Source organism: Haliotis cracherodii, unplaced genomic scaffold, assembly GCF_022045235.1.
Source record: "Haliotis cracherodii isolate W230 unplaced genomic scaffold, xgHalCrac1.p SCAF_15, whole genome shotgun sequence".
NCBI lineage: Eukaryota > Metazoa > Mollusca > Gastropoda > Lepetellida > Haliotidae > Haliotis > Haliotis cracherodii.
The window spans coordinates 11437614-11464554 of record NW_027266270.1 but is presented as its reverse complement, the minus strand read 5'-3'; the positions used below and the strand labels follow the sequence as shown (position 1 = coordinate 11464554).

Sequence of the window (26941 nt, the reverse complement as noted above, 5' to 3'; positions counted from 1 at the left end):
GCTACTTTTATTTTTAACCACTTCTCATTTCAAAACACTAATCAAATTGAATAACAAAACCTTTCAATGTTTATCTTTATACTGTTTTCTTATTTTCTCTCGCAACTTTCAGCATGTTCAGTGCTTTGGTATTTAAGAAAAGGTTTCATCTAATGGCAAGAAACCCTTGTATTCAGTGTATTGTAGATGTGATGCCTCCCATTTTTTGTATTTAGAAAATTGCACAATAAGTACTGGTACCGATGAATGGAAGTATAACCATGATGTACTAGGGTTGTACCTGAACACATTGTAACAAATAGATATTCAAATATATGAAAGTAAGATTGCAATGTGATACATGACACGATAGATATATATCTTCATAAAAGAGAATGATCAAAACCCAACCAATACATATTTGGCAGATTGAGTTCATCAATGAAAAAATATCTTGAGACCTCATATGCATACTATCAGAAAGTATTATTTAAAAAAATAGTTGTCATACGTGACTCTAATGCATGCTTGCTTCATTTGTATCAATTCATTACTTCACAGTACAATACATAGCACAGGGCGGTCAGGTAGCCTAGTGGTTAAAGCATTCGCTCGTCATGATGAAGACCCGGGTTCGATTCCCGACATGGGTACAATGTGTGAAGCCCATTTCTGGTGTCCCCTGCCGTGATATTCCTGGAATATTGCTAAAAGCAGCGTAAAACCATACTCTCTCACTCATATCATAGCACACAGTATGTGCTCTAGCCGTACAATTTGTTCCACCCAATTTGTTGAGTGTTCCCTTCCTATAATGATACTATTTGTACTGCATGTTGTGATGTCACAGGCGACTCATTTACCCAAGACACCACCATTTCTATGTCGCTGTGCAGAGTTGCGTCCCTTAGGCATGCCAGGATCCTAAAATCTTTGGTTTGAACCCCAGATTCAACCTGATAATGTTCCTAGGTTTGTCAGCACCATATCCGTGCATGTTGTTCACTAAACGTCTAAGATCTACATTCCTTCAGACTTTAATCCCACATGAAGCCGACATCCTGCGATGTCACTGAAATACTGTTAGGCCGTGTACTACACTGACTATGTGTTGCAGGAACTGGAGGAAGCCCTTCTGGCCTCAGGGACACCCGAGGGAAGTATGCTGATGTGTGATCTAATATCCCAGCTGTTGAATGGATGCTATGGAAGAAATGATATCAAGTAAGAATGTGAACTGGATTTAAATTCTCTGTGTATGTTTTCATAATCATGTGTAATCCTGACTGTCAACTTTGTTTCATTCTGAGATGATTTTGATGGTATTGGAAGTTCTTTGGGAGAGTTGTGTCTTTTTGTCTTCATTAAGCTATTTATTTATGTTGCCAGCGTATCTTTTAATGAATTTCTTTGTCTTCTTGAGTACATATCATTTTAGAGCTCTTTTCAAAGTGAATGTTTCGGAGAGCTGACGATTTGCTCTGACATTTATCTAAGTTTCATATTCTAATGTTTGATCCTCATTTATAGTCCAATGGGGATTCTAGGACAGTATATCCCATGTACCTAGAGCAAACTAATATGTATATAAGGTAGTCACCATATGTCATATGGTTGGTTTTATGTTAGTGTGTTGATTGTATGGATTCTTGCTCGCTTTGTCAACCATTGATTTAACTAGCCCCAACTTGATTATTTACAGGCTGCATGATATTGATGCAATATTTCTGACTAAGGCATAAATTAGCATTGACTCACTTTTTATTTTAGGTCCTACAATTTTGAAGTGTATTTGAGGGACATATTTAAGCAGAGGTGGCAGAAGGACAGACAGATTATAAACCCCCTGGCAGAGTGCAGCTTCCAGGTTCTCACAGTGCGCACCAAACTGGAGCTGTTACAGGCCTTGTGTGACTTCCGACTGGATGCTGACGATGTGCAGGACCTTCTGAAGGTGAGGAGACTGTGGGCATACTGTACCTTGGATGTGGGAATAGCTGTGAAGAGTTGCTACCCTTATTTGCCTTAGAAAAAAAATTCCTTGGGTTTGAATCCCAGACGAGCCCTGATTATGTTTCCAGGTTTATCAGAACAATGCCTGTGCTCAGGGTTTCATCAAAGTAGTAAACGTTATTAAGTTGACCTGCCGTAATATAACTTGCCCAATAACAGAAACAGTGTTTAAGATGGTTTTAAAACCAAGTTAACTAGCTCACCCTTAGTATGTAGTGACCACGTCTGTGGTCAAGTGGCAGGTCCAGGGTTTGATCCCTGGCCCTGTTATACCCCAGAGATGTTAAAAGATGGTACTTGTTGTTACCCTGCTTGGCATTAAGGCGCTTAAACAAGGACTGGTTGGCTTGGAGTCAGTATACTGATGACAAAGGCACTGCAATTAACTGTGCAGAGTTACGTCCCTTTTATAAGTACCTGAAGCTTATGGTCATTGGTGTGGATCCCAGTTTGGGCCTGATCTGGGTTTGTCAGCAACTTTCCTGTGCTTGTGGGTTTCTTAAAAGTGGTAAATCATCACTTTGGGCTTTCCACCCACATCAAGTTGACATGCCATGAAATTCTAAAATATTGTTCAAAGAGGCAAAAACCAAACTCACTCATACCTCATGATAACCTTCTTGAAATGAGGTTGATGTCGGCCTCTTTGTTGAACTACCCCAAACACTGACACTTTTCTTACACAACTAACACACATGATTTGAGACCCATGCAGATCTGGGTTAGAATTAGTCTTCAGCAAACCATGGTTGTCGTAAGAAGCGACTAACAGGATCGGGTGATCAGATTTGCTGACTTGGCTGATGCATGTCATTGTATCCCAATTGCATGGATCCTGCTCATGATGTCATTCACTGGATTGTCTGGTCCAGACTCGATTATTTGCACACTGCAGTCATAAACCTGGAATATTGAGTGCAGTGTTAAACAACAAACAAACAAACACATGATATGATGACTACTTCTTCAAGACGTGTTTGCATGACTCTATTATGCGTCTGTATTGAAGGGACTCGATGGCGACAACCTGCGAGTGGAACCGATGGGTAGGGACCAGAATGGAGGAATTTACTGGTACTTCTATGGAGTCAGACTTTACAAGGAGGATCCAGAAATTAAACCAGACAACACAAAGAAGAAGAAAATTGAAAAGAAAAAGACTACGAAGAAAGCGTAAGTTGACATATGGCTTAGGGGATAAGTGATGCTGCATGTGTTGAATTGAAATGGGTTCTCACAGGGAGTTTTTGCAAAGTTATCTGTACAGTATTGGCAAAACGTCTTTTGCGCCACACACTTGTCATGTAAGATTTATGTTCAGAATTGTGTTTTAGTTGTGTTATATAAGATCAAGGTTTCCAGGTTTAGTTCTCCGTCAGGTTGAGTTATTAGTCAACTGCTACATTATTTTATTTATTGTTATACTTCTATTCCGAATCTTGCAATCCCAGTGGTAAATCTGTACCATGCGACCAAACAATAAATCTCAATGTAGACCCCCAAATTATTTGACTGACACTGACCTCAAATATTGACTTGTCAATGTCACATGATCAGTATTGACCTGTCACGTGATGAATATTGACTCGTCTGCTAGAAAACATTTTCAATGCACCTAATGATTATTTTCCTGATATCTGGATATGAGAATTGTATATGGTATAACAGTGTCTATTTCCAAACAGTATGTGGGGGCACAGGTGGCCCAGCCGTCTAGGACACCACTATTCACTGTGCAGAGTTGCGTCCCTTTGGCACACCAGAAACCTATTGGTTTTGAATCCTGGTTTGCCCCAATTATGTTTCAAGTGTTGTCAGCACCATACCCATGCCGTGGATTTCACCGAAGTGGTAAACGTCTGAAACCTGCATCACTTTGGGCTTTCCTCCCACATTTAGCTGATACGCCATGATATGACTTGAATACTGTTAAAAGCAGCGTTAAACCCAACCTACTCACTCACTATTTCCAAACAGCATGTACAAAGGAGTCAAGTGAAGATTAAGTTTTGGTTTGCGCCAGAAGCCATTCCGTTTGATGATAATAAAAACTCCTTTGCATGTCTACATAATTATTACACTTTGTTGTCCTGCACCTTGTGGAGACTTTGGCTTATGGGGAATCATTTGCTTTGCCTGGTGTGTTGATAGTAGGACCCCTGTAGTCAAGAAGAAGAAGTCCCGACCACGCTCCAGGAGAAGTAGTGGAAGGAGGAAAAGAGTATCTGGGAGGAAGGGCCGCTCGAGGAAGAAGCTGGAGCAGGAAAATGTGGAACAGAAAGAGGAAGAAAGGTGACATATCAAATAGTCAAATCATTTTAACTTAATAAATGGTAATTCATGCACAATTATTTTGGTTCATGGTTTTAAAAATTTGGTTTTTTAGACTTTGCTATCAATATAAGAGGCATTTTGTTGCTTTTTATTGCGATGCTTATGGTTATTATTATTTTTGATATATATACAATAAAGCTGCAACTAACACAACATGATATTGAAATATTACTTGTTATTGTTTGTTATTGCATCCAAATTCTTTAAAATTCTTAGGTCATGTAGCCTAGTGGTTAAAGCATTCGCTCGTTGATTCCCGACATGGGTACAATGTGTAAAGCCCAATTCTGGTGTGTCCCCCACTGTGATATTCCTGGAATAGTGCTTAAAGTGGCGTAAAACTCACTCAATTATATTATTGGGTAACCTTTAACTGAATCATTTGTAGATTTGGTAGAAAACGTGTGTTCATCTGATTGCTGTTTCAGGCTTAGTATACGAGACAATACACACAATCTTATCTCTGCTTAGAAACAATCATATAAAACAACTTTTTTCAATCTCTGAAACGTGCAGCATAGATTGTGTTTGGTAGGCAGAGCAAACATGTACTGTTGGTAATCTACTCCCTACTCCTCCCCAACTGAACCGCTGATCATCAATTATTTTGACTCAAAAGGTAGCATTGTAGCGAGGGTTCACTGTAATGTGGTCTTCTCATGTGTTTTGCTCCTCCCCTCAGCACATTGGAAGCAAAGGCTGATGAGGAAATGGAGGTTGAATCCACGGAGCCTGCATCAGTGACCAATAATACAGAGGAAGCAGCAACATTGGCGCCTCCCCAGACACAAGATGGGTAGGTGTATGACCACTGCTGTGTGGGGATTCCGGGTTAGAATTGGACCCTGGCAACCTATGCTGGTCATAAGAGGAGACTAAACTGATTGGGTGGTCAGGCTGACTCGGTTGATTAATTGGTTTATTATCCCCCCGGCAATAAAACCATTCAATATTTTTCAACAAAAATTTGAGATGAATATATCAAACAGATCCTGACATGGTGCCTTTGGCTACTTGCAGATTTTTGGCATTTTTAGTTTTCCCGATGTCCATGGAAACTTTTTAAGGGGGTGGATTTCGTTTCCAGAGCACAACTAAAAAAACCATTCATTACCTTTCAACAAAACCTGGCAGATATATCAAACACATCATAAAGTGGTACCTTTTGCTATTTGCAGATTTTTGGTATTTTTCTTTTTCTCGAAGTCCATTCAAACAATTTGAACTTAGTCTCAAATAGGTGACCGGGGAAGAGGTAGATGTCGTTTCTTGAGCACAACTTGAAAACCACGAAAGATGTTTCATCCAAACCTTGTACATGTATTAACCAAAGGCTGATGTGCCTTTTGCTATTTGCTGAATTTAAAAAAATAATTTCTGTTTACATGGCTTTATCTCTGTATAAAGTAGTGTGTTTGTCCGGACAATATCTCTAAATCTAATAGGTACCTTTTCTTGAAACTGTGTGGACACAAACACCAGGTTGTCAACTGGTGCCTTTTGCTATTTAGGGATTTTTTCTGTTTCCATGGCAACAAGTTTAATTTTGACTGTTCATATTGGTGTACCTGACATAGAAATACAAAGTTCCAAATCCCAGTTCCATGGTATTGTTTTGATAGCTCAATAACTACTCTTGTTTACGGACAGACAGATGAGATAGAAATTCTCTCATCAAGTTGTACTCAAAGTAATAGTCAGATCATTTGTGCTTTCGATTTTGTGTTTGCCGGGGAGATTTGTCATCTTCTGACTACTCTTGTCAGGGGTTGTCTTGAAGGGGTTAATTTTGACTGATGCATCATGATGCAGGGGAGGATACAAGATCGTGAAGTCATGATCAGATGCATAGAAACTCAATACTTATGTAAAAGGCCCTTCAGTCAATCCTCGAAATAATATGCCCCTAGCATCTCAGGTTAGCAATAAGAGGCGACTAAATGGATCGGGTTGTCAGGCTTTGTCACTTTGTTGATAGTGTGGCATCATACCCCAATGACATAACACATCCATGGACTAGACCCATCATCAACATACAAAAGACGGTAAAAAACGGTACTTGTTGTTATCTGCCTGGGGCTCGGCATTCTGGGGCTAAAACAGGTCGGTCTAAAACGACTGGTCGGCTCGGAGTCAGTTTACTGGGTCTGAGTGGGGTATTCATGTTAAACTGTGGCATGCTGTCTTAGTGGGCTAGCACTGGCTTTAGTCCGGACTAGTACAAGCAGCCCCACCCAAACACTCACACATGTGCATGGACGTTGGGGGAATTAAGGTAACCCTAATATGACAATTGTAAATCCATTTTATCATGAACTTGTAATAGTCATAGCATGCAAGTATTTTTGTGAAACCAACTGGAGCAGTATCTATTTGATACTCATAATTCTTTAAAGTATGGATGGCCCAATCGCCAAAGCGCTGCAATTCACTGTGCAGGGTTATGTCCCTTGGGCATGCAAGGAAGCTATGATCCTGGGTTCTAATCTTTGTTCGTCTTGAGTATGTGTCTAGGTCTGTCAGCACATTACCCGTCCTCGTGGGTTTTCCAAAGTGGTAAACATCTAAGACTTACATCATTCCCTCCACATGATATAACTGGAATACTGTTTAAAGCGACGTTGAACCCTGTCCTCTCACCATGTATGAGTAGGCCCTGTTGTCTGCCTCCAGGGATGCGGTGGATGAAGCAGCCCCAGCAGCAGGAGATGACACGCCGTCACGGCGCAGCAGCCGGCTGAGTCGCAGGGCCAAGGGGACAGCTTCACCAGCTGTACATGAAGACACCAGGTGAGTTGTTAGGGGGAGAGTCAGACTTGTAGAAATGACATTGGGTGATGGGGTGTGTGTGCAGGCTTAGGGAATCAGCAGTGGGCGTAAGTCTTTGGGTGAAGGGCAGCTGCCAGCTTTGGTTGGTTGGTTGATTTGTTGTTTAACGCCGCACTCAGCAATATTCCAGCTATGTGACGGCGGTCAGTAAATAATCGAGTCTGGACCAGACAATCCAGTGATCAATATCATGAGCATGGATCCACGCAATTGGGATACGATGACATGCATCAACCAAGTCAGCAAAACTGACCACCTCATTCTGTTAGTCGCCTCTTACAACAAGCAGAGTCGCCTCTTACGACAAGCATGGGTTACTGAAGTCCAATTCTAACCAGTATCTTCAAGGGTACGCTTTGTGGAACAGGGCCTATTATTAACTGACATCATATAGCTGGAAAATTGGTGATTGTGGAGTTAAACCTGTTACCTGATACCTGTTTAGGGGTTTTACTTTGAATGGAATAATCTTCAGTCATACCCCAGAACAGGTTTTTCCTCAAAGTAACAATTTGCAAATGGAGGAATATTGTGAGTCACAAGTTTTATTTTGAACCATGCAATCAATTGAAATTGTTTGTCAGACATGACTATGTTGGACACACATTCATCGGTGCAGGTTTCTTCCTCCTCGGGCACATTCTTTGTAGATCCCCTAACAGCTTTGCTTCTGTGGTCTGAAATGTACATGATTTAATTGTAGACGTTGACACAGGTTCAACTTTTACAACTCCTTCGTGTTTACATTTTCAACTAAGACCAAGCAGTGTTTTGTCCTTCACACAGTTTAATTGTCACTTGATTTCAAGAGCAAGGGGGCAGTGGGGTAGCCTAGTGATTAAAGCGTCCGCTTGTCATGCCAAAGACCCAGGCTCAATTCCCCCGTGGGTACACTGTGTGAAGACCATTTCTGGTGTCCCTGACGTGATATTGCTGGATTATTGCTAAAAGCAGCATAAAACCATACTCCGTAAAAGGCGACTAACGGGATCGGGTGGACAGGCTCGCTGACTTGGTTGATACATGTCATTGATCCCAGTTGTGTGGATCGATGCTCATGATATCAGTCACTGGATTGTCTGGTCCAGATTCGATTATTTACAGACCGCCGTCATATAGCTGGGATATTGCTGAGTGCGGCGTTAAACAACAAACAAACAAACAAACAAACAAAACCATACTCACTCAAGAGGGAAGACTTAACCACGCTTGTTTTGCATGGCAATGGGTATGAATAACCAGTGTGATCCTTTTCTTTGATTCTGTGTAACTGGTACCAGTTAGGGAAGGATCCGGTAGTCTTGCCAACAACATTCCTTCAAGTATAGTTTGTGCTTTTTTATTTTTTGTCAATGGTTCAACCGAATCTGTTTCTGCAGTGATGATGATGCAACAGAAGAGGAGGACAATGAGGAAACTGAAGAGGAAGAAGAAGAAGAAGAAGAGCCTGAAGATTCTGAGGACAATGAAGATGTCCCTCTATCTGTCCTGAAGAAGGAAGCAGTTCCCGTAGATCGGTGGCACCTGGTCTGCCAGAGTCTGGTGGACTGGGAGCAGCTGGCTGAGAACTTCAAGGAAAGCAAAGTGAGATGTGAGAAGAACCTGTACAGGACGGTCACTGAAGACTTCCTCCCCGAGATCCCCCGCATCATGGAAGAGAAGGTAGGCACATGCATTGGGTCTGGGGTCTGGTGGATAGTGTCTGTAACCTGGGGTGTCTCATATTGACATAAGGCACATGCATTGGGTCTGGTGGATAGTGGATAGTGTCTGTAACCTGGGGTGTCTCATATTGACGGCAGGCACATGCATTGGGTCTGGTGGATAGTGGATAGTGTCTGTAACCTGGGGTGTCTCATATTGACAGTAGCCACATGCATTGGGTCTGGTGGATAGTGGATAGTGTCTGTAATCTGGGGTGTCTCATATTGACGGTAGCCCATGCATTGGGTCTGGGAGATAGTGGATAGTGTCTGTAACCTGGGGTGTCTCATATTGACGGTAGCTACATGCATTGGGTCTGGTGGATAGTGGATAGTGTCTGTAACCTGTAACCTGTAACATGGGGTGTCTCATATTGATGGTAGGCACATGCATTGGGTCTGGTGGATAGTGTCTGTAACCTGGGGTGTCTCATATTGACGGTAGCCCATGCATTGGGTCTGGGAGATAGTGGATAGTGTCTTTAACCTGGGGTGTCTCATATTGACGGTAGGCACATGCATTGAACAGGGTCTGAGGTAGCATTCGTGAATTCCTCCTAATATGTTGCCCGATACACCTGCCTATGTGTCAAACCATGTTTTTCAATAACTCGGCCAGTAGCATTTCCTTACTATGTATCAGGAAACAAAATACTGTTGTTTGTTGAGCCATATGGACCATGGAGAAATTCGCACAAAATGTATGTAAATTGAGAACCACCACATGTAATATATTGTGACATAAAGATTGCAATAAAATAATATATGTATCAGTCCGTGAGATAAGCATCTCGTGACAACCCAGCTATCTGTACGTTATGGATCAGTAAAGTTGGCTACTAGGCAGATAACAATTTGCTGTGCAGAGTTGCCTCCCTTGGTTCGAACACGATTGGAGGTTTCAATTCCACATTTTTTATAATGGCCTTTGTTTAGTCAGCTCCATACACATGCTTGTGGGTTTCACATAACAGAAATGCATCCTCCACCTATCTTATAACAGTTAAATTATTCACATCATCACACATTTGGAAATGCATAAATTCAGCAAAGCACCCATAAAATGTAAGATTTTCATAAATACTGTCTGCGAATTTGGGATGAGTTTAGTAAAATTCTCTTTGGTCTTGTAAGTCTCTTTATAATTGTTGATATAACACTGAATTCTACTGAAAATGATGCTAGTGGACGTGTTTTTGGCATGGACTGTAAATATTAATCATTTGTTATAAAATTCAGTTGAATCTACAGTGAAACATATATATATATACACCAGATATTTGTTTGGCCATTGTTAAGTGGCTGTACAATTGCTTTCATTAGGAATTTCACTGATCGGGTGGTCAGACCCACTGACTTGGTTGATGAATGACATCGTATCCCAATTGCATAGATCAATGCTCATGATGTCAATCACTGGATTGTCTGGTCCACACTCCATTATTTACAGACCACCATCATATAGCTGGATTATTGCTGAGTGTGGCCTAAAATAACAAACAAACAAACAATGAAATGCTAAGTCCAGTATGCGATCTTGAGAAAAACACAATGATCCCAGCTGACCCATCACAATATGAGTCAGTTTCCTGATTATATCTAGGGGCATATCCAGGATTGGATGCTCTCAAGACTCATGTCAGATGCATGCAGTAATTGTTGACTGATATCCGACCAATCAACTCCATGTCGCAACATGCACCAGTGCAGCCTAATGTTTGTCTACTTGCACCATGTGAATATGGAAAAATTCAAATTTGTTTCCAACTTACCCTTACTTTTCAAACCAACAACTCGTCACACAGAAGACCAGGGTTCGATTCCCAACATGGTTACAATGTGTGAAGCCCATTTCTGGTGTCCCCCGTTGTGATATTGCTGGAATATTGCTGAAAGCGGCGTAAAACCATACCCACTCACTCACTCCAAAACACATTTCAGTTTCAGCCTTCCAGACCTGAATAAGATGATGTTATTCTAGAAATTGTTTATTATCTGATTTATCACAGTATGGTTTGCAGCAGTATTCTGCATGCCAGAGGTAATCCTGCTGATATAACATAGACACTTTCTCCGATTACGAACAAAGCCTTGTTATCAGCAAAATACAAGCCACCTTTGCAAGACTATAGAACTAGTCCTTGGGCCATATTCATAAAAAAATATCATTGAATGCATAAGAAATCTTAAGTCCGATAAAGAAATACCCAAATTTACATAATTTTCTTAGCGAGTTAAGAGTATTTAAAATACTGCCCCTGATCATACAAACATGAATTGGACATTTAACTAACACGAGATGTAGATATGCATCTGAATATCAGCCTCTGAGAATGAATATATCAATCCCTGAATACACCAAGTCACTGCTTCATTGAGGCCAAGTCATAATTACCATGTTTCACTTATCTTGCTTGTTTGACAACAAACTTCCAGCCATTCAGGGAGGCCCCATCTTGCTGCACATGCAAAATGTCCAAACCCTTGTCTGATGTGGTGATCTCTGTACCCTTGCACTCTGAGCAGTCATTGTATGGAGTTAAGTGTGCTACACAAGCAACCTTATTATTACCTGGGATATCATCCCTAATGAGACATGAAGATAAGCTATAATAATGTTCAATGGGTTATTGATTATTGAACCGTAATAATGGTGTAGCGATTGAATGAATAATAGGTTAATTGATTGAGCTGGACATTCAAAACGATCATTGATTTGCCAAAATATGTAAATGTTAAATCAATGCTGTATTTTATTACAAAACCTGGGCCCAGTTCAACAAAGTGACTTAAGAGCTAAGATGATCTAAGACCCTTGCTAGTCTGTCATACAAAGCAAAATATCCAATACAGCCCATGCAAGTCTATAATTTGGCATGTCTAGATTACTGCAGTATACCAAAAATGAAGAAAATCTCTGGACTCCTTTTTATTGTTTTATCACCATAATTTAACACTTGTTTTTTTCTGTGAAATATGCTGTCAATATACATGTACAATCAACAGCCTAAACATAGAAGAGGTGAAATTGGGTTTAATGTCGTGTCCAAGATTATTGCACTTATGTAGCGACGTGCATGCATGTGTATGTGTGTGTGAGTGGCTGCTTGTACTAGTCCGGACTGATGCCGATTTATACTGCTAGCACACTGAGATACCATGCCGCAGTTTAACAAGAATACCCCACTCAGACACAGTATACTGACTCCAAGCCGACCAGTCCTTGTTTTAGCCCCTTAATGCCGAGCGCCAGACAGGGTAACAACAAGTACAATCTATTAATGTCTTTTGGTATGACGCGGCTGGAGATCTAACCCCAGACCTTCCGCTCTCCGGGCGGATGCTCTACCATTAGAACACGGAGGCGGTCAGCTGAAGCATAGGATGTACATGCCAGTGATGTTTTAGATCCATGCTGCAATGGCAACTCCGACTTCACTATGTTCATTTATCCCAGCAGTGTTTATAGATTTCTTTCACCATGAGATACAGTACAGTGTTTCCAGTAAAGCTTGAAGTATCATTAGAAGCAAAACACCCATGGCGTTTCTGGGTTGGACTAGGCCCCCGGCAGCCTATGCTAGTAGTAAGAGGTGACCAAATGGATTGGGGGGGCGAGGGGTTCAGGTTCTCTGACTGGGTTGATTGTGTGTCATCCTGGCGTGGATCATTCCTCACAGTATTGATCACTGGATTGTCTGGTCCAGGGACTGTTCCACACAACAATCTTAGCCCAAACACTGTCATGAAACTATGTTAAAGTTTTGGAGTTATGATCGCCTTAGTGTTAAGATCGCTTTGTGGATTTCTTTGTTTGTTGTTAAACGCCGTATTCAGCAATATTCCAGCTATATGATGGCAGTCTGTACATAATTAAGTATGGACCAGACAATCCAATGATTGATATAAGCATCGATCCACGCAATTGCGATATGATGACATGCATCAACCAAGTCAGCGAGCCTGACCACCTCATTCTGTTAGTTGCCTCTTATGACAAGCACGGTCGCCTCTTACGACAAGCTATGGGTTAGTGAAGTCCAATTCTAACCAGTATCTATAAGGGTCCGCTTTGTGGAACGGGGCCCATTATTAGCAGGCTGACGTCATATAGCTGGAAAATTGGTAATTGTGGAGTTTAACAACAAAGAAAGAATGAAATCACTCCTGATCCATGCAGTGACAATGCCTAGAAGACTAACAGCTCTTGTCCTAGACATGTGATATGTTCACAATATTGTAATTTTTGCTTTATTTTGGGTCACATTAATATTCATATATATTACTCAAAAGAACTTGAAGAAATTCCAATTCATTCATATTGCTTCCATTAATTGGTCATGACATTACAGATTAACTGTAATATGAAAGAATCGGATGTTCTGCAAATTCTTTTGAGCAGTATAGGACTCCATTTATATGTTTCTTGGTTTGTCAGCATCATTCCTTTGAACATGGGTGACCCGTGAAGATTCTGGGGTAGAAAAGGTCTTCAGCAACCCATGCTTGCCGTAAAAGCGGACTATGCTTGTCGTAAAAGGCGACTAACGGGATCGGGTGGTCAGGCTCACTGACTTGGTTGATGCATGTCATTGAATCCCAATTGCGTGGATCGATGCCCATGATATTTATCACTGGATTGTCTGGTCCCAACTCGAATATTTACAGACTGCCGTCATATAGCTGGAATATTGCTGAGTGCGGTGTTAAACAAGAAAGAAACCAAACCAGAACATGGGTTCCACCAAAGTTATAAATGTCTAAGATCTACATCACTTTCTTCCCTCTGCGCCAAGCTGACGTGCTGTGATATATATAAATAACTGAAATACTGTTCAAAGCAGTGTTAAACCAAGCTCACTCACTAACTTCAGCTGGATAGATGAATATCACAAAAATCGTAGGAGGGATGTTGTTTATTACATAGGCAAAAATAACCACGATAACAAAACAAAAACTCAACATAACAGTGACTTGATGAGCTAACACTACAGTGCCCACGAAACAAACAATACTGTTGGTAGTATCCATAATAACAGTGTCAAGTATTGACTCCTTGAAGCCGAAGAAGTGTCTTTTGTTAATATGTTGTAAAATTTGTATTCAATATTGTCCTTTTCCAAAGGGGAATCTCTTGAAGTCTTCAAGCGTCTGACTCGAATCACTTTGCTCCAGAATGAGACCTGTTTTCTTTTCACTGACTTTGGAAGTTCGTTTGTGTCCAGATTATTGTCATGGAGTCTTTCATTTACACTGTTTGGCGTGGGAGCTTCGTCACTTTGTTTTGAATCCTGAGATTCCTCTTTTGTTGTGTTAGGCAAGTAATCCATTTCATCCTCGTTGCTACCTTCATCGTTCCTGCTTTCTGATTGGATACGACAGAGTTGATTGACACCCATCACCCAGTCAGCTCCCAATTTGTGTTGAACACGTTGGATGTTTTTCGGGGTCGGGCAACTTGTCAAGGCTGAGTGCATACATTGTAATGTCTTTTCATACTCTCTGCAAAAAGTAACGAAAAAACATTAAGTGTCAATTAAATTTGTGTACATGTGATGACGCGTTAATTTCACATCAGATTAATGGCTCATCAATTAGAGAAGACACGAATAATTGTTTGTTTGTTGCAAGTTAAATTGGACATAAATGTTATTCTTTGTAGTTTTTCTGTTTTGGCGACAAATAGTAAAGAAATCAGTGCCATAGATAGCTTCTCTTGAAGCTATTGTAATGATTAAGTGTTTATTGTTGGTAAATACATTCAATATACGTGAACGTCATTCACAAGTTTGTAATCACCTTGAAACAATCCATTTCTCTCTTTCCCAAAGCACTTAATGAGACAATATTGAGAGAACATATTTGTGGTTCCGTCTTGGTTGTGTTTAGCCTATACCTGTTTGAAACCTCTGATTGCTCACAACATGACAAGTATGACTTCCTTAGATAATTCACAAAGCTTTGCGGTAGTCTTATATGTTTTGATAGCAACCCATGGTAAATTTGTCTTTTGGGCAAAAAATCAATGTTTTTGTAGAGTGCACACAGCTTGAATCAGGTGTCAACTTTAGAGATGGCTTTTGGCTGGGAAACACAGAGGAATACTTCACCAGAATAAATGAAATTTTTTCTTCTTTCAAATCTCCTCTGTAACCATTTTTTATACTTCTTTTTAAATAGGGGTGTTAGATTTATATAGTTCTGCCTTTTGGTGTCTTTTTCAAGTTAATTCATTTGTTTGACAATTTTTATGAAAAGAAACTAATATTCACAGCTGATATGAAAGTGAAAGTTGCTTATGATTAGTTTCGATTGTCCTTTTTAATTAAAGATTAATGTCCGGATTTGAAAATAGGACCGAAACAGATTTTGCCTGAGGACATTTTGTATAAGTCAATGTCCTAGAATTTGAAGCTTTCTTAAAACCTTAAACAATAATAACCGATTTAATACTACTAAAAAACATCAAAGGCCAGCCGATTCTTTCATAAGTTATCTGTCATACCACCTTGGTAATATGAAAGAACTGAGTGGTCCTTAACTTAGGCATATAATTCATCATGGTAAGAAATAAACATTATACTTACAAGCAAAGGTGTTTAACAATGAGGTGATCCATTCCATTTTCTTGCTGCTGAGATTGATACAAGTCTTGGAAAGCTTCCATACACCTCTGTATACTGTGGTTAAATTTGTGATTACAAGCTGCATTGTTGGAGAGAGGTGCAGCAGATGTTAGCATGGGTAATACTGACAGTCCCATGTACAACAGATGAAGATCCAGCCTTGTCATGGTGCAGTCTCCTGGGTTGAGAAGGTGTATCAGATACTCCACCTTGTGTCAGTGGGGAAGTAGCATTATTTGATTATTTGTCAGTTCCGATGAAGCAGATGAAGATAGTAATCCTGGAAACTGACTCCTGTGCTGCTGATGTAGTCCAGTGTTGTGTCACAACATATAAAAGTGCATGGGTTTGGTGTAGAGGTCTACCACGTGCAGCACTACAGCATTCCTCTGGTGTGTCCCCCGCCTGACTCCAGCTCTTATACCTGTAGCGCCCAGGTAAACACAGGCCGCCTCGGGTTGTTGGCAGGAATGTGGCCGGTGTCTCTATGGAGTGTTAATGACAGGCTGTTGTCCAGTCGAGTCTACTGTATCAGATTCCCACCGTGGCCCTGTCAAACAATGCTAGCCGCAGAGTAAAGAGACGGAGCATTGATGTGTAATGAAGTGAGACCAGGGCTGGGATTTGTGGCCGGACAGCACCTCCCATACTGCCTTCCTCTCTCCCAGTTCATCCCCCCTGTGTTGATTGTCTTCTCGTTGATAATGAGGGTCACCGAGTCCCTCCCATCCTGGTCTAGGAGCCTGAGGAGGATAAAGGGTTTTCTGGGTGGCAGAGGTTAGGTAGATCTTCCCTAGGGCGGGAGTATTGATGAAGATTGAAGTCTTCTAATCATGTTAAGGGGGTAAGGAAGAGTCGTGTTTGTCCAGAGGTGGCAACACAAGGACAAGTATTGTCCAGTCTTGACCAGGCTCAGACCTGCACTGGTCAGCTCTTTGACAGCTCTTGTTACCAACCAGATTGGAATGCACGTCGAGCACCATCATTGTATAGTTTTACAAACATATTGTATGATTTCAAGACCTATGACCTTCACTTGAGATGGATGCTGGTTCAGATGAAAAAAGGGAAGAATAACAATTTCTGAATAGTGACAGCCTCTGAAGAGTAACGAGTTGTAGTGGGAAAAGTAGCCCTGTTCCCATAACCTGTTTTTGACTTGATGCCCACCCCAATCCTCCTCCATCTGTTGAATCAAGAACCTTTTGTCGATGCCATTACTGGCTACTTTCATTGTTTGACCTGTCGGGGTACTCTCAATCAAAAGAAACAACAAGAGCCAAAGTATCCAGATTGTGATGAGATTGGGAACAGTTTTTGTCAACCAGCCTAAGTAACCATCATCTTTGAAGTGGAATTCTCGTGTCTTGTCTAACACTGACAAGTTGGGGGTTCAGAAAGGTGTTTGTAATCCTGTCTCCCCCTTCTCCCCCCGACAACCAGTGGCAGGGGTAGTCAATCGCAGCAATATCCTATGATTGACACCTGTATGACAATGGAGCTGACAGGTTATACACAGGTGGAAATGCTATACCTACAGCAGGTATTGTTACGGGTGTTTCACTGGATTGTGTAGATGTGTCAACTGATAGCTTTATGGCACTCACATCAGGAAACACCTTTACAACTGCTGCTCATATAAGAAAACTTGTTTCCGGTATTCCCACCAGCCTTATTGTTTCTGGGCTATTTCAGTGGTCAAGGCTTGGTTTGACACTAGTATAAGGAGGCATTATTGACCCTAGAAATATGAGAACTCCTCTCTTTTATTCATACCAGAGATTTTTATGTTAATTGATACTTTCCACGGGTCAGATCAAGAATGGTTTGCTTGAAGATTTAGAAACATTTGTTTCTTTCATGCCAAGGGGACTTGATAAAATGCATTCATAGGTCTTTAGAGAAAAAATATTCTCACCCCTTGGGTCATTCTGTTCACACATTTAGTCAGCTGTTCCATATCTTATTAGAATGTTGCTGTTTATTCAGAATACGAACTACACCCACGCTCATGGGTTTCATCAAAGGTGTAAATATTTAAAACCTGAATCACTTTTGCAATGATAGAAACTAACAGTTTTAGTCCACTGGTCCTAATAATGATAACATATGATATAGCAAAACCCTTAAAAAGGGCAAATTTTGACTCGTCCTTAGGATACCTTAACCATTAGGCAGTTTAGCAAGGCTACAGGGTCCATTTGCACAAAGCAATTTTAGCGCTACGACTATTGTAAGCCAATGTAAAAGCATGGGAGCTATGATCATCTTAGCGCTAAGATCGCTTTTTGCAAGTTGGCCCAGGACTAGTGCCATTTTCTAACACTGTCCTCTCACATCAAGCTGACATGCTGTGATATACTGAAGTACTGTTCTAAGTGATGTTAAACTCTATACATTCAGTCATGTTCGTTTGTTCATGCAGTTGAATCTGTCTAAACTGAAATTGTGTAGGACCGAAAGTCTCTTTCAGACAATCATCTGGATTCGTGGAACTTTAGCACGAATTGTCTCTGGTGTCAATATATGAACACACTAGATTGAAAACAATGTTTAAGATTATTCAATTGCCAGTTCCCCGTCTTTTGTATGTTTTCAAAAAAGGGGAAAGAATTAATTTTTCAAAATCATTATCAATTCTTCTGTGAAAATATCATGAGACAGTGTATCAAAAGGACAAAGTTAATCCAGATTAGAGAGTGTCAAGTCTATGTCCTGTTGTTTGTTTGGTAGGGTAATGAGGGAGAAATTGATTAATTGGCCATTTGGTTGGGCAAAGAGAGAGTAATTGTTTAGTCAAATCCATTTTGGACAGATTCCACTTTATTGAGCAGAACACATTTTACATTGCATATTTACACTATACAAGCAAGAAACCAGATTCCATTGAACAAAATTAGTTCTGCCACTTTCCACTTAGCAAACTATTCAGCTTGCGAAACCAATTTGTTGACAGTCAGCGTACTTGAACTAAATCAAGATTGCAGTAAATAAGATTGATTGAAATGTCCTAACCGTGTGTGCGCGTCAGTTGTGACACCTGAAAGAGTACATGGTGATGAACAATACGACCCTCTCCGTCCCCGCCAGCCCTTATACTTGACTATGGGGAGTCCTTGTTTACGTGACCAGGAGTTGATTAAATGATACAATCGACTGAAAAATAACCTGTTACGGTGGACAACAATCTCGGTTGATTTGACCCCAATAAAAGCAGGCTGTTTTCAAGATGGCAAGCTCTGATTAAATTGTGACACTTGACTGGTTAGCAATGACATGGTGCTTCACAAGGCGAGAAGTTGTGTCCTAAAGAATAAAATTAGTCCCGTGGATGGGGAGGATGAATGTATTGGTGTCGGGTCATTATGAGATCTTGGCCAAGATCAGGTTGTATGACGAATCCCTCAAAGTCAGCTTTGTCCCCTTCAACAGGTGCAGGGATAAACGAGGACAGGTGACAAGCGGGGATTCCGCAGCTTCGTATGCCCTATGATGGTGCTGCTGTCTAGAATGGACAGTTTTTAAATTTGATTTTAAATAAAGAGAATAATAGCAGTGTTAAATATTGGCACTAGTCCTGTAGTCCTTGCCAAACTGCCAATAGTTAAGGTATCATAAGGACTAGTAGCAATATGCCCTTTTTAAGGGTTTTCCTATATGTTATCATTATAAGGACTGAGTGGACTAAAAATGTTAGTTTCTACCATTGATAATACTCTAAATTGCCAAAGTTAAGTTTCAGTGTGTGTCAGCATCATACCTGAAGTAACCTAACAAGTTGACATCCCTTTAATTGAAACACTATAAAAAGTTGCCACAAAAAAAAGTTGAGAAAAATAGCCTTGGGTTAAATTATTTAATAATGTGAAGAAAATAAGAGGACTTGTTCTAAGGGGAATGTCATCTTACTGGGTTTGTCAAGATCTTGCTGTGGTTTGTATATATTTTTCATTTTTGGCGAAATTGGATGAGTAGACAAGCAAGTGCTGACATATGTAGGTCCTCTCGAGTTTACAGAGATATACAGATATAGCATATAGATTAGTCGTACAGTAAACAATATCTCAATATTAGACATTGTCTTTGAACATTTCCTGTGTTCAAGCATTATGTTAGTTAAGTCAAAACGATGACAGGGAATATTTTATAAAGAAAAATACACTCTATAAGCCAACAGGGTCAAGTCGTGTCAAGAAGTACTGGCCCTCTAAATATTGTGCAAGTTAAATCAAGTTACATGGATTACTGGCAGCATTGAAATTGACCCCAGAACTTTTATCATTATCAGATTTATTATAACTGACTTCTGATTTGTATATGTCTGGAAATATTTCAAAAACATTTTATGAAACATTTTCGGGGATTCTAAGACATTTATGACCACTTTTCTGAAGTGTTAACATCACAAACATCCAAACCCATTTTGAAAATCACCAGATCTCATTATACCTTAAGAATGGTGTTTGGGGACATCTCAGCAGCTGTATTGATTTCCATCAAATCAGGTGACCCAAGAACCCTGGTCTCATATGTACATTGTACACCCATTGAACAGTGGACCAGTAGGTGGTCACTTGGTGTAAATCTCGCGATTTCTCCACGCCTTCTTGAGAAGCTCTGTTATTGTATAGTGAGAGGCATTTCTCACCCTTGTGAAAGGCAGGCTAATGATAGACTTGGTTATCTGCAAGACTAATCAGTGCTTATCTCCTTACCGTATCTATGCTCTAAATAAGTCACATAAATCTAATAAGATATGTTCTTGATACCAACAAACCCGCCATCAAAATCTTCATGTCCTCGAACTTCCAGCCACACATTAAACCCTTCACTCTCCTTAACTGAAAGGCTCTGAAACGATGGGATCACTTGATATTGAATTAACATTTAATAAGCTGATACCTAGCTGTGTGATAGCAGGCTTTACAATTTCTACGTCTCATCTGGAACCCTTGTTCCTGTCTTTGATGACACCGTGCAGCCATTACTACCTGCAGTGCTTGACCATCCTGCTTGTCATTGTCCAGTGTCCACTGGTTTAGTAGGGGTGTTCAAGAGGCCTGTGTGGGGGGTGTGTGTACTGGGTACTTGTGATCTCGGTGTGTAATTACAGAGCATGGTTTGATAAGGGATGGTGATGGATGGTTTGTCACTGATGAAGATGGTTTGCAGAAACATCATCCTGTTTTTCTTGGGTACTTTGTAGGTTGTCAAATTCGGTTTGGCTTCATTTTAAATAAATTTGAAATTGTGAAGAATTTGAGCATATTTGGGAATGAATGGTGATGGATGGTTTGTCACTGAGGAAGATGGTTTGCAGAAAGATCATCCTGTGTTTCTTGGATACTTTCCAGGTTTCAAATTTGGTTTGAATGCATTTTAATTAAGTTTGAAATTGTGAAGAAATTGAGCATGGTTTGGGAATGAGGATGAATGGTAACGGGTGATTGGTCACTGATGAAGATGGTGTGGAGAGATATCACATTGTTCGACTTGGGACACTGAAGGGGTCTCAAATGTGGTTTGAATGTATTTTGAAGAAATTGGAAATTCTAATGAATTTGAATTTTTACATCTGTCATAACTGCCTAGCCCATGTCTCCCCAGTTTCATGAGTTTGGGAGAACTTTTTTCAGAATTTGTGTGGGTCTGCAGGATTTCATGAAATAATAGAAGAATTGATTTTATGAATAACTTCACAATATATGAAGCCCATGTTGGGTGTCCTCTGGTGTTATATGGAAGGTATATTGCTATTTTTTCCCCATTAAAATTGCAGCACTATGTGAAGTTTTATGTTTGATACATTGGAGGCAGATTTCAAGACCTGCTGGGCAACTTACTTTCAGATAATACTGCAGAAAAGATAATATAAGCATGATAAAGTAACACTGCATATATGGTTTTCATCTGTTTCCGACCCGTGAAGATCCTGGGTACAATAGGTCTTCAGCAATGCTCATGATGCCAATCACTGAATTGTCTTGCCCAGACTTTATTTACAGACCATCGTCATATAGCTGGAATGTTGTTGAGTGCGGCGTTAAACAACAAACCAAACCAAATCATCTGTTTCCAGAAAACTTGTGATCTAAAGCAATATGTATATACACTCATATACTTTTTCGTACCTAGAATTAGGGGGTTTGAAGGGGGATCGCCTTATACATAGCGTAGTAGAGTTTTGATGTTTTTTTGCCCCCCAAACACAGACATTACTGAGATTATCCACATTGTCCAGCTAGTAACACCAGAAATACCACGTTAACAAATCCGTACTGAAGCAAATTAATCATGTAATTACACTGTCTGGTTAAAGAAAGTGATCATTGTATATCTGGACATATGTTTGTTACCTATTTTATTAATTTTATTCAAAATTTCATTCAATATTGTTTATATTAATTTCAGCGAAAACGTGTGTAAAATGAAAAGTAGATCGCACAACATAAAGGTGTTCGCGATCGCTAGCATGCGAGCCTCGAGAGCCAAATTGTTCCATTAAAAAAAAAGTAACCGACAATAGCAATAAGTTGTACCCAAATGCTCTGTTTATGGTTATTTCAATTTAAAATATAGAAAGTAAATCTGCAACTAAGGTAATATACCATATTGGAATATATTCTTCCTTATAAAATTAAGGAATTTTGATGCAATTATCAGATTTATTGTATCTGAAACTATCATTTGATCAGGAATAGTATATTCCAATAACGTTAAAAGTTATATTGTTGGGTAATTTTTAACCGAATCCACTGTAGGTTCCAAGAAAATGTGTGTCCAGCTTAGTTTTATGAGACAGTACACACTGTTATCTTAATCTTTGCACATAAAACAATGCCTTGCAGAACAGGAAATACAATTTCAAAGGTAAATCAATATGTCTTGTGATGTTGTATCTCAAATTTCAAATTTGTATTGACCAAGTTTGTTTAACTGAATTTTCTGGTACGGATACAATGTAATTTTTTTTCGGCGGTAAGGCCTACTTGAATTTTATTTTTCCAAACACGTTTACTGCAAATGTAGGGATTGTGTATGCGTTGGTGATGTGCTTCCTTCCGATTCGCTTTATTGATGGAGGATATAAATTAGATTTTTAGATGCTTTTAAGCAGTTCTTCGAACTGGATACAAGCACTTTATAAATCTGTAGTTATTATTTTGAAGGCTTGTACAGGGGGCCACCTTATAGGCAGGGTCACTTTATAGACGGCGGTAAACGGTAATTCTTGTTTATTAGTGGATGTTGGAACAGTCGGGTATCCTGGTGGTTAAAGCTTTTGCTGAAGCTGAAGACCTGGGTTCAGTTCCCTATGTGGGTACAGTGTGTGAAGACTATGATTAACTTTGATCTGCCAGCAACATGGTATAGTTTTTAAAGTAATTTTCCCTCTGCCTTGGTCATTTACACGCTTGATTCTTCCACAGATGAGCTCTATCAAGGTTAGGCTTGTTAATAATATTGTTAATAGTGGCATATTACAGTTCACTCACGTTAAAGCCTTCGCTCGTCACGCCGAAGACCCAGGTTCAATTCCCGACATGGGTACAATGTGTGAAGCCCATTTCTGGTGTCCCCTGCTGGAATATTTTGTTAAAAGCGGCGTAAAACCACACTCACTCACTCACTCAGTTCACTCACTTAGGGTTGAATGTAATGGGGAAAGATTGACTAGTGTTATTTTGCTGACTTGATCCCTGGTGTCTCATGCTTATTTGATAAGCAAGCTATGTAGGCTGATTGTATCAGGATGGATCTATACTGAACAAAAATAGTTAGGGATCATGAATAGTTTGTGGATTTTTTATGTAGTGATGACTGAGCACACAATTTCATAAAAATATCCCCCAAAATATTCATGATCCCTAACTCTTTTGTTCAGTATATATGATTACCAGAGCACCTGGAAGCACAAAATCTAAGCTGTAACTGGAATTTCTTGTGTCGTCAGACCCTCATCACATGAAGGGTGCTCACACTATTGACCACTGGTCTGACAGCTGTGAAGCTACTTTCTGAGAAAACGCTACAACAGAAACTTCACTCTCTTTAGGAATAAGGGTTTAATGAATGGAGCTTTATCAAGACCAAATTCAACAGATTATGTTCAACATGTTTTGAAAGATTAACTATGAGTTCTTTTCTGTTGCAGGAGCGTGACATGAAACGACGGGCCCTGGAGAATGCCCCGAGACGGACATCATGTCGATTGGAAGAGAAGCAGAAACAGAGAGAGGAGGAGGTGAGCTATGGAGTTACTGACGTGACATGGGACTTACTTATGTGTGTTTAGACCGGGGATGGGTCTTGTACTGTTCCCTACCGGACAGGGCTTAACAGAAACCCACGAATTGCAGTTCTGACAGAAACCCTGGAATTGCAACTCTGAACTGGGTACTGGATGATGATGATGATGATGGGTACTGGATGATGATGATGATGATGATGATGATGATGGGCACTGGAAGGTGATGATGATGGGTACTGGATGATGATGATGATGGGTACTGGATGATGATGATGATGATGATGATGATGATGATGGGTACTGGACGATGATGATGGGTACTGGATGATGATGATGATAACGATGATGATGGGTACTGGATGATGATGATGGGTACTGGATGATGATGATGATGATGATTATGATGATGATGATCCAAACAGGATTTCATGAAAAAAATATCTTGAGAGAGAGAGTCTCACCAAAGTGTCTTTTGATATCAAGTATATCAACATGAGGCGTAAAAGTTTAAAGGTGTTGATATATTTCATATGAAAAGACATTCGGATGAGATTGTATTGATGATCCAACATCTTTCTTCCTACCTTTTCTCTTTGTAAACAGTAGCAATATCCCAGGAGATATCACTTGATGTCACCCAGGTGATAACTCCAGTGGATGACAATTTGGGATGATAAATATCGAATCATGATTCAGGTATCGCGATTGTATCAATATGTGTTTGACACCGTGAGTTGTTGTTTCCTGCCCTGTGGTGGACTGATGCTGTCCGAGATGCTGATGCATGACTGTGTTGCAGGAGAAGCTGCTGGCCCAGATGCTGGCTGCGGAGGAGAAGGTGCGGCACGCGGAGGAGGAAGAGCGGAGGAAGATGCTGGAGCAGGAGAAGCTGGAGATCCAGAAGCGGCAGCGGGAGGAGCGAGAGAAGCAGAGGGAGAGGATGAGAGAAGAGCGAGAGAGGGCTGTAGAAAGTAAGGGAGAAAAACACTGCCTGAGAGAGTAACATTTCAGCTTGCAATAAGTGCCTTTAGAGTTGATGATGAAGATGATGGTGGTGACAGTGTGTTATCTAAGAGGTTGCTTTCTTTTTATGAGCCCACTTGTAGATTCTGTTTCGAATTGGGTCTTATTACATGTGCATGTCGCGAGAGTCGACCAAAATGGATCAGCATGGTGATGTGCCTGATTGAGTTTCATGTCCCGATGATGTTGATGATTGCTCATGCCTTTGGCTGTTGACATACCTTCTTGAGACTCGATAATGTACAGGCTTTTCGTTTTGTGAATAATTCTTGAAATCTTGAAAATAGACATATATGTGACAATTTAAAGATTGAGATCACATTATTGAAGTAATTTCTGAAATCTTTGTTATGATCATTAGATATATTGTAAGTCTGTCCTCTACGGTTGTAATAAGTTGTGTTGTCTGTGTTGCCAGGAAGAGCGAAGCGTGCTGCGTTGCGGGAGGAGAAGACTCGCCTGTTTGCGGAGCGGGATCGTCTCCTGGCAGAAGGGCTGGAGCTTCCCCCGGAGCTGCAGAACCTGGACTCCACCAATGGACACCGGGATGACGACGACGATTTGGAAAAGTGAGCTGACAACACCTTGTGTACATCTTAAAACTGATTTTGTTGGAGAAAGCTTCAGTCACATGGCCAAATGCATTTTTTGCCAAAGATTTTCATTTATTAGAATCCATGAAGGGTTGTAGCAAATAGGCAAACTGTTGCACTTGGGTGGACACCATTTTGGAAATCCCACAAGTCCAAATTAATTTCAGGACTTTTCTTTCTATTTGACTTATCAGGTTTTCTGTTAGTAGCCCTCACAGATGCATTTCATGACTTTTCTTTCTATTTGACATACCAGGTTTTCTATTAGTAGCCTAATTAGTAGACTTTCTAAAGTCTTGTAGATTATTGGTGATGTTAACCCCTTGCTGTCTATTGGTAATCTTTTTGTCCATGACTTTCAATAACATTTACCTGAGACTCAGAGTAGAGTGTGTGGAATATCTTCTTACATAGCAGGGACATTTGTTTTTGCAGGATCGACTCCGAGAAGGAAGAACTTTACAGTGGAATGAGAAAAAGTGAGTGACAGTATTTGTATTGATATCTACTTACTCCTTCATCAGGTGAAAGAACACTATAAAAAAGAATAAGGTTACTCCTTTGCAATTACAGACATATTTAATATGGGTAATACATAGAATATTCACTTTCACATGGTCAGATACAGCAGAAAGTCCACTTGTTTTTGTAAAAATGGTAATGCCTTCGAATGAATGTAGTATTCTCCATACAACTAACGTGACTTGTGACTATTCCAGTCCTGTACACTGTGAAGGCTCACGACGACTCCTGGCCGTTCTGGGAGCCAGTGAAGGAGGAGTTTGCTCCAGATTACTTCCATGTTATCGAGGTAAGGTTTTCTTGTATCATGTGTGGTCATTCTCCTTAATTAGATCCTTCTGGGAGATCCTTGTATTTAGAGGTACATGGAACAGCAAATCATTATTTGGCCATGTGATAAGACAGCAAGAGTTATGTCCCCTTGCTGTGTTTGATCTTGGTGTAATAAGTTGCCTGGGCTCCCGTCGACCTAAACAAGTACAAGGGGCGGTCGGGTAGCCTAGTGGTTAAAGTGTTCGCTCGTCACGCCAAAGACCAGGGTTCGATTCCCGACATGGGTAAAATGTGTGAAGCCCATTTCTGGTGTCCCCCGCCGTGATATAGCTGTAATATTGCTAAAAGCGGCGTAAAACCATACTCACTCACTCACTGAACATGTACAAGGTAAGTCGTCAAGTATTTGTGACAGTACGACATATGACATCATGTTGCTATGTGCCTTTATGCAACAATGTACCTTAACGCAATAAATAATAAAAACAGACAAGCCAATCATCATGAAGCAAAAACTATAATGCTGATTGTTCAGTGAGAATAACTGATATTAGTTTCAAAAGTATCTGTGCTTCTCTGGATAATGTTCTAATATTCTCTGACACTTACATCTTACTTGATTTCATCGTTACTCCACCCAGACCCCAATGGACTTGACGATGATCGAGAAGAAGTTAGATGACAGAGACTACAAGTCAGTGCGTGAGTTCGCAGACGACTTCCAGCTGCTGTTTGAGAACTGTGAGAAGTACAATGGGGAAAACAGTGGTAAGTCATACAAAGCTTTCTGCTGAA

General features: G+C 40.3%; 2 protein-coding genes across 3 annotated transcripts in view; one reads left to right on the top strand and one right to left on the bottom strand.

The window, feature by feature from the left end:
* The window catches only part of LOC139462280 (uro-adherence factor A-like), a 44288-nt gene that overhangs the window by 1514 nt on the left and 15833 nt on the right, over positions 1-26941 (top strand). Inside the window, exons 3-15 of one of the 2 annotated variants that reach the window (XM_071243890.1) lie at positions 1097-1203; positions 1750-1933; positions 3002-3165; positions 4144-4284; positions 5009-5122; positions 7000-7116; positions 8535-8817; positions 23640-23729; positions 24535-24706; positions 25177-25327; positions 25787-25830; positions 26071-26162; positions 26788-26914. In XM_071243890.1, the coding sequence (XP_071099991.1) occupies positions 1097-1203; positions 1750-1933; positions 3002-3165; positions 4144-4284; positions 5009-5122; positions 7000-7116; positions 8535-8817; positions 23640-23729; positions 24535-24706; positions 25177-25327; positions 25787-25830; positions 26071-26162; positions 26788-26914 (1786 nt within the window). Of the gene's footprint in view, positions 1-1096; positions 1204-1749; positions 1934-3001; positions 3166-4143; positions 4285-5008; positions 5123-6999; positions 7117-8534; positions 8818-23639; positions 23730-24534; positions 24707-25176; positions 25328-25786; positions 25831-26070; positions 26163-26787; positions 26915-26941 lie in introns of those variants that run through there. The other variant, XM_071243889.1, reaches the window with a different exon arrangement.
* On the bottom strand, positions 13847-15651 carry LOC139462148 (uncharacterized). Its single transcript, XM_071243651.1, has 2 exons — positions 15446-15651; positions 13847-14360 (listed from the first exon to the last, which is right to left on the bottom strand). The coding sequence occupies exons 1-2, from the start codon at positions 15649-15651 to the stop codon at positions 13847-13849; spliced, it is 720 nt and encodes a 239-aa protein (XP_071099752.1).